The sequence below is a fragment of the Cariama cristata genome, unplaced genomic scaffold (genome assembly GCF_000690535.1).
Source record: "Cariama cristata isolate BGI_N322 unplaced genomic scaffold, ASM69053v1 scaffold8584, whole genome shotgun sequence".
In the NCBI taxonomy this organism is placed as follows: domain Eukaryota; kingdom Metazoa; phylum Chordata; class Aves; order Cariamiformes; family Cariamidae; genus Cariama; species Cariama cristata.
The window spans coordinates 13,722-25,234 of record NW_009612322.1 but is presented as its reverse complement, the minus strand read 5'-3'; the positions used below and the strand labels follow the sequence as shown (position 1 = coordinate 25,234).

The 11,513-nt window shown below is 37.5% G+C and overlaps 1 protein-coding gene across 1 annotated transcript in view; it reads right to left on the bottom strand.

Moving 5' to 3' along the window:
* Positions 1 to 2,495: 2,495 nt before the first annotated feature.
* Positions 2,496 to 11,513, bottom strand: part of LOC104160446 (nesprin-2-like) — a gene marked incomplete at its 5' end in the record, with an annotated part of 19,747 nt that continues 10,729 nt past the window's right edge. The window contains 5 exons of the mRNA XM_009698569.1: positions 2,496 to 2,678; positions 4,170 to 4,355; positions 5,767 to 5,904; positions 6,983 to 7,123; positions 9,939 to 10,094. Of these exons, the coding sequence (XP_009696871.1) occupies positions 2,496 to 2,678; positions 4,170 to 4,355; positions 5,767 to 5,904; positions 6,983 to 7,123; positions 9,939 to 10,094 (804 nt within the window). The remainder of the gene's footprint in view (positions 2,679 to 4,169; positions 4,356 to 5,766; positions 5,905 to 6,982; positions 7,124 to 9,938; positions 10,095 to 11,513) is intronic.

Sequence of the window (11,513 nt, the reverse complement as noted above, 5' to 3'; positions counted from 1 at the left end):
AAAAGGGGGGTTGGGGGGAAGGGGAAAAAAAAAAAAAAAAAAATCAATTACCGCCAGTAGGTCATTTCGTTCCTTAGTAATTTTTTCTAATTTCTTCAATTCTCTCAAGAGTTGTCTTACTCTTTGGAAGACTGAGAAAGGTTGCATTTTCACCCCTGGTATCTGAAGTGCTTTTTCATAGGACTGTACATGAACAATGTTCTTCTGCATGGGACCAACATGGTCAAGAATAACCTATTAGGACACAGGATAAATGATGAATGTGATACTGAGCTGGAAAAATCAACACTGAAAACTTATACTACTGTCGTGATGTGTAAAAGTTCTCTTTGGTGAGTTTCCCATTTAAGAATATTATTTTAATTTTGCAACAAATAAGTAAAATCCATGGCGATGTTGTCTAAAGCAAGACGAAGATATAACTTGCATTTACAATTCTGCTTTTTCTTCATGTACATACATAAAGGTTGTACAGTGACAAAAAAAGGCACATTCAGATTAGTTACTATTTACTGAGCATATAATTTCAAAGTAGCACATCTTTGGCAGTGAAGACAATTAAAAAACTGGTGCAAACCCTTTGATATCACTCTAGCCAACTCTGGTTTTTCTTTTTTGTGCTGCAAACCAGCCATAAAATGCCCTATGTTAAAGCTAGCCATTTTATGATGGTCCTATAAACAGTCTTATCAACATAGCTGAGATGATGAACTGTGATCGAAGCCAGGAGAAACCTCTGAAGATGGCTTTCCTGTCAAAGACAGCATTTCATATCACAACACCTCGAGCGGATGCACAGTTTAGAATCACCTTTATCGGTTTTGGATGAACAGAAATGTGCATTTTCATACCACAATACATGTTTTATGGAAGAATCAGTGACTAACTCAGGAAAAACAGAATGGCAATACCAACTCACAACTTCTTGGTTCTCCTAAAGAAATACAAAATCCTACTGAGACCTCACTCAGCTGGGAACTTCAGAAGAAAAAAAGCATAAATACAAATCACCTCTGGACCTTTTAATTTTTAATATTTTTGTTAAATTCCCTCTCAAGAAGATTTCATTTCAAAAGGCCCCAACTGGAATAGAGATGCTTATTCTCTCATTCATAAGCAGCCTGTATCAGGAATTTTTTGTTATTAGCATACTATCCAGGCTTCCATTTAAAATAAGGACATAGGTGAACATTATTTTCCAGAAGAAATATTACTTTAGTTTTTCCATATAATGTAGCCATTACAAAATCGTTCTCTGGATAACAAAGCTATAAGAGGTATAATATTTTTATCCCTTCCCTGAAACTGAAACCATGCTTTTTGCATTTCAGTCAGCTAATGATGTGGACTGCATGTGGTATAGAATCACAGATCATAGAATTGTTTAGGTTGGAAAGGACATTTAAGATCATCGAATCCAACCGTAAACCTAGCTCAGCCAAGTCCACCACTAAACCATGTCCATAAGCACCACATCTACACGCCTTTTAAATGCCTCCAGGGATGGTGAGTCCACCACTTCCCTGGGCAGCCTGTTCCAATGCTTGACAACCCTTCCAGTGAAGAAATTCTTCCTAATATCCAATCTAAACCTCCCCTGGCGCAATTTGAGGCCATTTCCTCTTCTCCTATCGCTTGTTATGGGAGAAGAGACCAACAAGATAAAAGAAAAGATACCGTAATGCTTTGCTTTACTTCACTCAAGCAGAGAAGGGAAAACTATTTGGCCAAGGTATCTCTGCAGTGAAGTCCCTGCATGATGAAATGGTTTTATGGTAAGTCACTCCAGCCTACATTTCTAGAAACATTTGCTAAACTCTGCCTCTATTTTTTGAAAAATAAGGCCTCATTTTCAGACTTTTATATTTCTTACTGTTTGATGCTAAGTAGAGTGATGGGCAGCAAGCATCTCTGAAAGTCAGCCCATAAACTTTCCAAAAAAGGAGACACTCAAATGTGGCATGTATGTCTGACAACATGTGCTTAAGTTACATACTCGAGTTCTCTATGGGCATGTTCTCAACAGTGCTTTTATTTCAAATGTTTTTGTTCAAACCATGACTGTGCTTCTTGAAGGGATCTCCCAACAGTCTCACCTTAGGGTTTACACTAAGCAGGTGTCTTGGATCATGCAAACTGGATTCCTTTCAAATGAAACTAAAGCAGAAGATACTCTCCAGAAGAAACTCTGAAGAAACCCAGCCACTAATTGATGTCCGTTCTACAGGATCAGTCCAAAGTAAGCCCCCAAGACACATTCAACACAGATATCAGGTCCTCTGCACCAACTGTTTTGCCCTACCAATGTGCTTCTCTTGGATTGCACTACTTGCCACTGTAGAAACATGTAGCCGAAATCATGACTGAAATAATACTTTCAGTCTTTGACCCGAGAGTTAGAATTTGTGTGATACTAACATTTCAAAGTCATATACTAAAAACTTGTTCATGGTAGTTTGCAGTGACAAAACAGCCTTATGCTTGTGCAAGCATATTTATGCTAACTTATTCATAAATATATAGGGAAAAAAGCCTATATAGGAGTTTTCACGGACCTGTCCATGTTTAAGTTGGTCTTTAGGAGAAAATTCTAACAGATCTTCTGATGACAGGATTGTCTTCATTTTGGCAATGTCCTTCTCAAACACTTTCACATGAGATTCAATGGCATCCAATTCCTAGATTTTGGGAACAAAGAGAATATTTGTAGATAGCACAAATACCAAAGCCAGCTTGCATTTCTGCCTTTCACTTGAATTTAAAAAGAAATAATGAAAAACAAGTGCAGCATATGCAGGATATGTTAATGGATGTTACCAATCAAAAGGCTAGTTATTATAAATTATGTATCATCATAACTTCTGAAGGAATTTAGCATCTAAGGTCACCTGGTCTGTTTAAACCCTGAATACAGAATTGAAATATCCTTGAAAAGTCACATTATAAATTACCAGGAGTGATAAGACACTTTTCCAGTGGTGATAGTTATCAGCATAGGAAACTGGCCTAATTACACTGTTGCAGCTTCCTATATGAAAAGTCTTATGTCAGATGGAAAAATGGATCCACATACAGTACAGCTGCTTGTGAAGTCTCATAGAGAAAGAGTCACAGAATAAAATAGGTTGGAAGGGACCTCGGGAGATCTCTGGGGCCTGTCATAGCAGGTTATTTGGGGCCTGATCCTGCTGAGACTTGGGTATCTCCTGGGCTGGGGATTTTACCCCCAGTTTGGGCCCCTGATCTAGTGTTTGACAAATCTCACTTCAAAAAAAATCCTTCCTAATATGTAGATGGAATGTCCTTTGCTGTAATTTGGGTCTGTTACAGCTCAAGTTTTTTCTGCACTCCAAGAAGAGTCTGGCTCTATCTTGTCTATGGCCCCCCACTATGTAGCAGTACACAGCAGCAATACCCGCCCCCCCCAACCCTGAGCTGTCTCTTCTCCAGGCTGAACTGACTCAGGTTTCCCAGCCTTTCCTCCTACATCCTGTGCTACAGGGCCCTGACCGCCTTGGTGGCCTTTCTGGACTCGCTCCAGGTATGTTTATGTCTTTCTTACACTGGGAAACCTAAAACTGGGCACAGCATCCACATATAATCTCACAGGTGCCAAAAAGAAAGATCGCTCCCATGGACCTCTTGCTCAGGCACCCCAGGATGCTGTGGCCTTCTTGTTGCGAGGTCATGTTGCTGTGTCATGATCAACTTATTGTCCACCAGGACCACTGGCCCTTTTAGCAAAGCTGCTTTCCATCTGGTTGGCCCCCAGCCTGTACTGGTATTTGGACATGTTCCCTCCTGGGTGCAGGACTTTGCTTTTGCCTCTGTTGAACTTCATGAGGTTTCTGTCAGCCCATTTCTCCAGCCTGTCCAGGTGCCTCTGAATAGGAGCCCTACCCTCCAGCAAGATATGCCCTTTTAATTTGCAGTCAACAAGCCCTTCACATTTCTCCTGCTAAACAAGGAGTTTCATCAATACTTCTGAACTTTACAGCTTAATTATATGCCGAACATCTTCTGATGATTTGTTTCCAAGCAATTAATTTCCTCGCTTGGCGCACGTACTAAAATCAGCATACCTTTTTTCTATGCAGGCAATATAAGCCGTATTTCATAACATATGATGAAGCTCTGATAAAAAGCACTTATAGATCACCCAAACTTACATCAGCCATATGCTGGATCTGTGGAAGAATCTCTGCTATCTCATGCTGTAAAGTTGCTACTTGATTATCTATTTCATTTAGCTGTTGCATTACACTGTCTGTTTCAAACACTGGTGTTAGCTCCTCCAGTTCCAAGTAAACACTGTGTAGAAGATTTTGCTTTTGCTCTGAGTCTTCCAAAGCCATCTGGAAACAAAATAAGAGCTTAGTTTCATCCATCAATGGTGAACGTGAAAGTTTCACAGAGGTTAGAACCAGAAGGAATCAGTTTTAATTTCCTGTATGCCATTGGCCATTGCATATATTCCCAAAAGCTTGGTTCAGACTAAAACTCTTCAGTCCTAAGGAAACTGAATTGCTGTATCCTATGGGCAGAAAACTGAGAAACTGATGCCATGATTTTAAGGGAATCAGTTAGATAAAATAAGTCTAAGTAAGAATGACAAAAGGCATGACGAGGAAGATTTCAAACTCAGAGAGAGGTTGCACTGCAAAAAAAGAAAAGTATGAGATCCTGGAGAAGATTCCTCTCCAGCTCCTGTGCCATGGTCAGGCTGACCCCAAGTACATGAACAAGACATGTCAGCCAGACACCTCAAAAGGGTTTTGTGCACACCAGCCTGCAGACAGTAGATGTAACAACATGCTCCAGAAAATATCTGGCCAGTTGTGCATGTCCATCTCCTGCAGCTAACTGGATGAGCTTTTGGATTAATTACAGTGAATGTCTTCATGAAGAATAGTGAGGATTGCAAGAAACGCATATGATCCACTTGTCTCTGTGGCATATGAAGGAAAGGACTGAATGCACGTCTGAACTCTAATGCAAGCCTTGAGTGCATTTCCAAATCCTCTCATTTTCCAGCCCAGGAATCACAAATGCAGGAGACAATAAGCTTTTGTCACAACAATGTTCACAGATTTTGGAAATCACAGTCTCCCCATTGTGGCTACGTGCTCTGTAACATAACAGTACAGAACAGTCAGCTACTTCTTGCAAGAAACTCTTACTAGTTTTAGTACAAAAATGTATGTTCAGAGCACCAACTTTCTCCCTTGGCCTAAGCCAAAGAGTGAATGTATAGAAAACTGAAATTTCAAATACAAAATTGCCAGAAATAGTCACTCTGATCTTCCCTGTAATATTACAAACAATTGATTCTTGAAATTACCAGTCAGAATTACCTTCAAGATACAGCGAGAACTGCCTTCCAAACCACAATTCACTTCAAAGTTTCCATTTAACACACAGACATCAAAATACCACTTTACCCTTTTTGGATCACGTGTACACAATACAGAAAGAACCGTACATATTCAGGCAGTAAAAAATTATTATAGTCACACAGTAAGGTAACAGAAGTCAATCAGACATTTTTGCAAGATAGATGCACTACAGTTCAGCACTTTCACAAGACAGATATGTCCAACGCCAAGAAGTATCTATATTTCATGAGTGTCAACTATAACTATTTTTCACTTAAAGGATTTACTGAAAACAGTAAATTATTTATGTCAGTAAGACTTAGGAATGCAAAACTGTGTCTGTACAGACCAACCAGTTCTAACGAGACCATACATCTACATCAACAGTTACCTGAAGGTCATCGGTATATTTGCATAAGCTTTTTGCAGAGTCATTTTGAGCATCTGCTCTTAGCAAGCAGTTGGTGTTTTCTATCCAAACTTTCACATTCTTCAAGAGTTCATCATAGTCTTCCATCTTGTTGGCAGCCTAGGAAAGGACAGGATTTTACAAAAAGGCACAAATGCATTTCTGTTCACCATATAGGATAAATACATCTATGGACAAGAATGAAAGAAAATGGGATGCATTTTCATCAAGGTCAGTTAAATTAGTAAAGTGAAATAAAGATCATAATTTTTCTGAAACAGTTCCATGATTTCAAGCTATATCCTCTAATCAAAGGTAATTTTGGTGCTTACGTGCTAATATTTCATGGGGTCATTGTTGCAATTTATATGGCAATGTTACTTTAATAGATAGCCCATTAGCAGAGTCATAGAAAACCATCTCATCACCACCCAGACGCATGAATTCCCCATGCTAACCCCTGTCAACCACGGTGCAGAGCTGGTCCCTTGGGGCAGCAGCTGAAGGTGATGTTTGCCACGCCAGAAACTCTTAGCTACAATGAGCCAACGCACCTAAGGCAGGCTTTTGACTAGTTACTCATTTGACAGCCTTTGATGATGTTTTACAAAAGCCTTTATTTTGTTTTTTAAAAGATGTGATTTCTTTTAAACTTTTACATTTTTCCCTACCTTGTTTAAAATGGCGGTTCTGCGCTCGGCAAGTTGCGAGACCTGTTGGTACTGCTGAAGGGGAGTCACTAAGATATCCATCAACTCCTGTGCATGGCAGGAATTCTGCTCTACTATGTCATGCACTTCTGCATCCAGTTCATTGAGTTTGTAATGCCAAAGGTCCAGCATATCCCAGATTTGCTGCATGTGGAGAGAGGGGAAATTGAATATAAGGTGAGGCTCAACGATAACAGCAGAGTTACTTGTTCTTCATGTGGGGCATGTGGAATTGCAAAGATTTCGGAACTGATATGATGAGAACAGAACACTCTGCATCTACTGGTGTGATTCTCAGTTGAAAGAAACCATGTATTTTCCTGTGAGAAAGACTCAGTAAATATTCAATAGCTAAATGCTTGCTTGTACTTCTCCTTTTTCAGACATAAAATGAATGGAGTACCACTTTACGCTCCTGCTAAACCAGGCTCTATAGAAACAACCAAAAATCTTTTAACAGCCACAAAAATTTTTTTGCGAAGAATTACCTTCTGAACTTCTTTGGCTTTTGCAATGTTTTCGCTCTTCTGTTGTAACATCTTTTCAATAGTTTGAAGGCCATTGTTAATAGTTTCTGCTTTTCTTTTCAGCACATACTGAGGGGAGTTCTGCAAGATTTCAAAGCTAACCTGTCAGAGTAAAGAGAAAACAACAGGGCAGATTACAAAGATCTGCTTGTTTCTATGCACCACCTCACCAAAAATATTCAAATTCTTTCTGTTTCTCTTGACGAGTCACTTAAAAACACAGGAATGGAATTACATTTGCAGGAAGAAGTGTTAATGTGAGCATGTTCAACGTTTACACGTTGTTCAATAATTTCCTCTTACTTAAAAATGACTGGCTGAGAAGGCAATCCCTGAAGAAACAAAAAATAAGACACTGCAACTCTCTGGGTGCTCTGTTTCAGCTGCCCCTGTTCTAATCTGTAACAGAGGCTAATCATGCTGCATTGTGGAAAGGGTCACGTTTAGATTTGTGCTGTAAGAAACTTAGAATGACCCCTTTCTGTCTCAGCTGACAGCTATTACTTCCATGTAAGAAATAAGGGAATATAGAAGTGCATCAATATATAATGAATTTCTAAATATAAATTTAAATCTTTATTACTAAAACAAAAGTAATAGCCCCATAAAGTATGTGGAACTTAACTTTACTCTGCAGAACTCCACAGAAATTAAAAACTGGTACACTGGGGGCCCAGTGTTCTACGTAAAGAGGAAAAACTCTCAAGTAAGCTGAAGTTGAGTAATTGCCTGAGCACAGAACTGAGCGACACAGTGAGGTACCAGGTTACTATGGACTAGAGGAAGTGCAGGGAGTGAGAAAGTCCTTGCTCTTAGCCCAAAGTGACATACTTTCTTACTAAACCCTGTTAGCTTTGTAGGGTCAGCCAAGCACCAGGAAATTGTCAAATCATGATAAATTCTTTGTGTGCTGCAGCCCTAGGATTTATGGGGCATATGCACATTGAACAGCTTTATGCCTCATTGATGCAAAAGATTTCTAGTTTAGTAGTTATACTGTTTTGAAGCTCCTTATACCGAAATACTTTATCCTTTTCGTGGGAAGAGGAATTAAGATCATTGTTTAGTTAATAAATTATTTATCCATTTTTATTTCTTAATTTTATCAACATTGTTTATTATTTATAGATTCCAACATGTAATGTCAGACCGATATAATAATACCCACAGTAAGGTATTCTATTGATAAAATTGCACTAGTGAAAATAAATATGTAGCAAAAAGAACTACAGTGCTCCTCTCAAATGCTCATGCTTGTACAAAAAAGCTATGAAGTCCAGTCTGTACGTAGTGCCTAAGACTCCTTGGAAAAAGGAGCTCAGACTGTAATCACTAAACACTTGACCATTTCTACTATCTTGGAGTATACAAGACATGAAAAATCATTGATGTTTGTAGTGCTAGTTTCCAAAACAGGAGAGAGTCATGTATGAGTGACGCGACACAGCTGGAAATGAGAAAACAGACTAAGCGCTGACTTCATATCTTTCCTCAGAAAAAACGCTGATCTGTCAATGCACTGGTCATCGGTAGGGCAGGATTTTAATTTCAAGACTTCTTACTGGGATAAATTTATTATATTTTTTCATATAAAATGCATGGCATCAAAAGTACAATTTATTTTCAATTTTAGGTTAGCAGATTTAGAAGAAAGCAGAATGTCATTAAAATATGAAAAGTTAATTCAATTTAACACATGCTAGTATCTCCTACTATGTAACTGAACTGATCTCCAGTTCCACTAGAATTTATTTTGTTTCCTAAACGCATTTTAAAAAATTCCAAGATAGTTTATATTGTTTTCCACTACCTAAATGTGAAAAGCAAATGTTATCTAGTTTCCAGGACCAGTTCTTTCACTCCAACATGTAATGTGTGGATTGGGATAATCTTTTTATCTCAGTAAAAGAAACAGTAAACAACAAAAAAACCCCAAAGCATAAATACTGTTTTACTTCCCTTCTCCTACTCTCTCCTGCCGAGTTGTTGGTTCTAAAAGGACTGCTTCCATTTTGAAACAGAAACTACAAAGTTAACCAAATTAAAACTAATAAGCTGTAACGAATATGTCTCTAAATATTTAATGCAACATAAAATGATCTGATAGACACTAACAAATAACTGGATTTCAAAATCATTTTATTAAACTTCCAAGTTTTATCAAATTACCTGAGACTTAGCCTTTAAAATTAGCATTAAACATTATTATTTCTGAAATAAGAGAACTGAAATATTTTTTCTTTTTTAAGTAACACAAATGAATAAATAACAATGATAATAATTATACCAGGCTAAAATCTGACCCCAAACTTACAGTATTACTCAATTTTCCTTTAATTTTGCTTTCAGTTAAATGTTTATACACACTGTAGTTAGAAAACATTGCAAAAAGCCGAGGTAATGCTATTTAAATTTCCTGTCCGCTTTTAAAGGAATGCAACCATGTCCCGAGGGGTGGTATAAAAAAACATGTCATGATACCCTACCATGTGTGCAAATTAAGATTAAAAAAATCTGGTTTCAAAGCCCTCTTTTAAGTTAGTTTTCAAAATATCTTCTCAGTTAAGCTATATAAAACTTCCCAATCAACACTGACTACTAGTTCAGTTTAAGAATCACACTGGATAGAAGACAGGATCCATATAATATCCAAGACTTTATTGCTAGTGGTTCTGCCACATCCTCTTTTAACAGAAAAGAAAAATACTATATTCACACTCCTTACTATAAGGTTATTCCAAAAGGAGAGAGTTAACATGAGAAATCTTTCCTCATGCATATATTTTCACCAAGGAAAATGCAAATGAAAATAAATAATGTTTCAAGTTAAAATTTATAGTTACAACATTCATCAAATATTGCTGTACTTATTTATACATTACAAAAAGGTAAACACAAAAATTACATCAACAGTTACCTTGTCTTCTAGGTCTTGCAACACTTTCTTGCAGTCCTCCAACTGTGTTTCGATCTCTGCAGGAACTACTGTATACAGTTCAGAATACTTGATCCGGAGTTTGTCCATGATATCCTTCAGAGTTTGACTTTCTTTACCAATCACGCTCTGAACCTCCTACAAAATTAAGAATAACTTCAGCAGTTTTACCCAGCTTTTACTGAGTGCATGTGTGTACACGTACATATGTGTATATATAGATACATACATACATATTGTGTTTTATATTTCCAATCATGATTATGATTTGAAAAAGTTGGTTTTGTGATATCAAACCTAATTTGACTACCTCTGCAAGCAGATTAACTTTGAGAAATACTCACTCATTTAATCAAATGATGCTTTTCAATCTGTAAGAATTAATTAAACTTGATACTACTCCATGTCAGGCAACTGACACACCGATGTTTATTGACAGGTATAGCAATGTAATCATTTGAAGTGCTCCTATGATTAAATGTCAACCTTTGGGCTCTCCCTTTTGCCAAAAATGCATTTGCTCTTTGAAAGACGTTTAATAGACAACGTTCATTCCTTCATTATTATAAACAACACAAAGGCCACAAAAAGCAACAGGTTTCAAGCTGAAGTGTCTGCTTTCAGGCAATTATGCAGAGCAGCCCAGCAGGCTCCTTTCAAAACAGTAGTTTCCAGTTCTGCATGAAGAATGTAGGTTTTATGAGATAAAAGAAACTCTAACAACTGTCTACAGCCTGTGGCCTAGAAATAAAATCCACTCTAAGTCCTCTTGCAGAAAGAATGAAGAAACTCATTTGTTTTGAAGGTTTTCTAGAATTTCAAGTTGGAAAGTTCTGTTTGTTTGCTTTATGGATCCTTTTCCCAATGCTCAGCTGTTTGAGACTCAAATGTAAATTCAAGTTATGGGGGAAAATTATCTAAAGCTCCTCAAGCAATGAAAGACATTAAAATTAACATCCTTTTCTTTTTCAGTCAGGGGTAATGGTAATCCATTAACCCCTAGTCTTCACTTGGCAATCTTTTCCCTTGCACAAATACAGTGCACAGAAGAAATATGTAAGAGTCTGAGACTGATTTATTTCCTGTCACCTCACGACAACTGGGTCTGATATTAAAAAACTCAAAACCATGAAACATCTGTGTGACTCGTTCTACCATAGAGAACGTTGCTGTTGTCAAATGGCCCAATTAAGACTGTGCCAACATTTATGGGAGTTTATAGATTCCCTGATTTGAATTTGAAAGAATCAGTTACAACATTAGTCTCTAAAACAAAGCATGTCTCTGCAAACTGGTTTCTGTATATAAATGCATGTTTACATTTCACAAATTATTTAGCTGGAAAGCAGGTATCTGTCAAAACTGTCCCAATTTTTTTCCTAGGAGACTAGATGATAGCATTTTCTGTTTGCATATTCATCTGTGTTGGTGAGTTACAACTTTGCCACCCGAATAACCTAGATTTGTCATCTGGAAGCAAAATAGGCATTTCCATTCAATAAATGCAATTGAGCCCCAAATAATGCTATAGATTTCATAAAAACTAGGTTTTCTTTG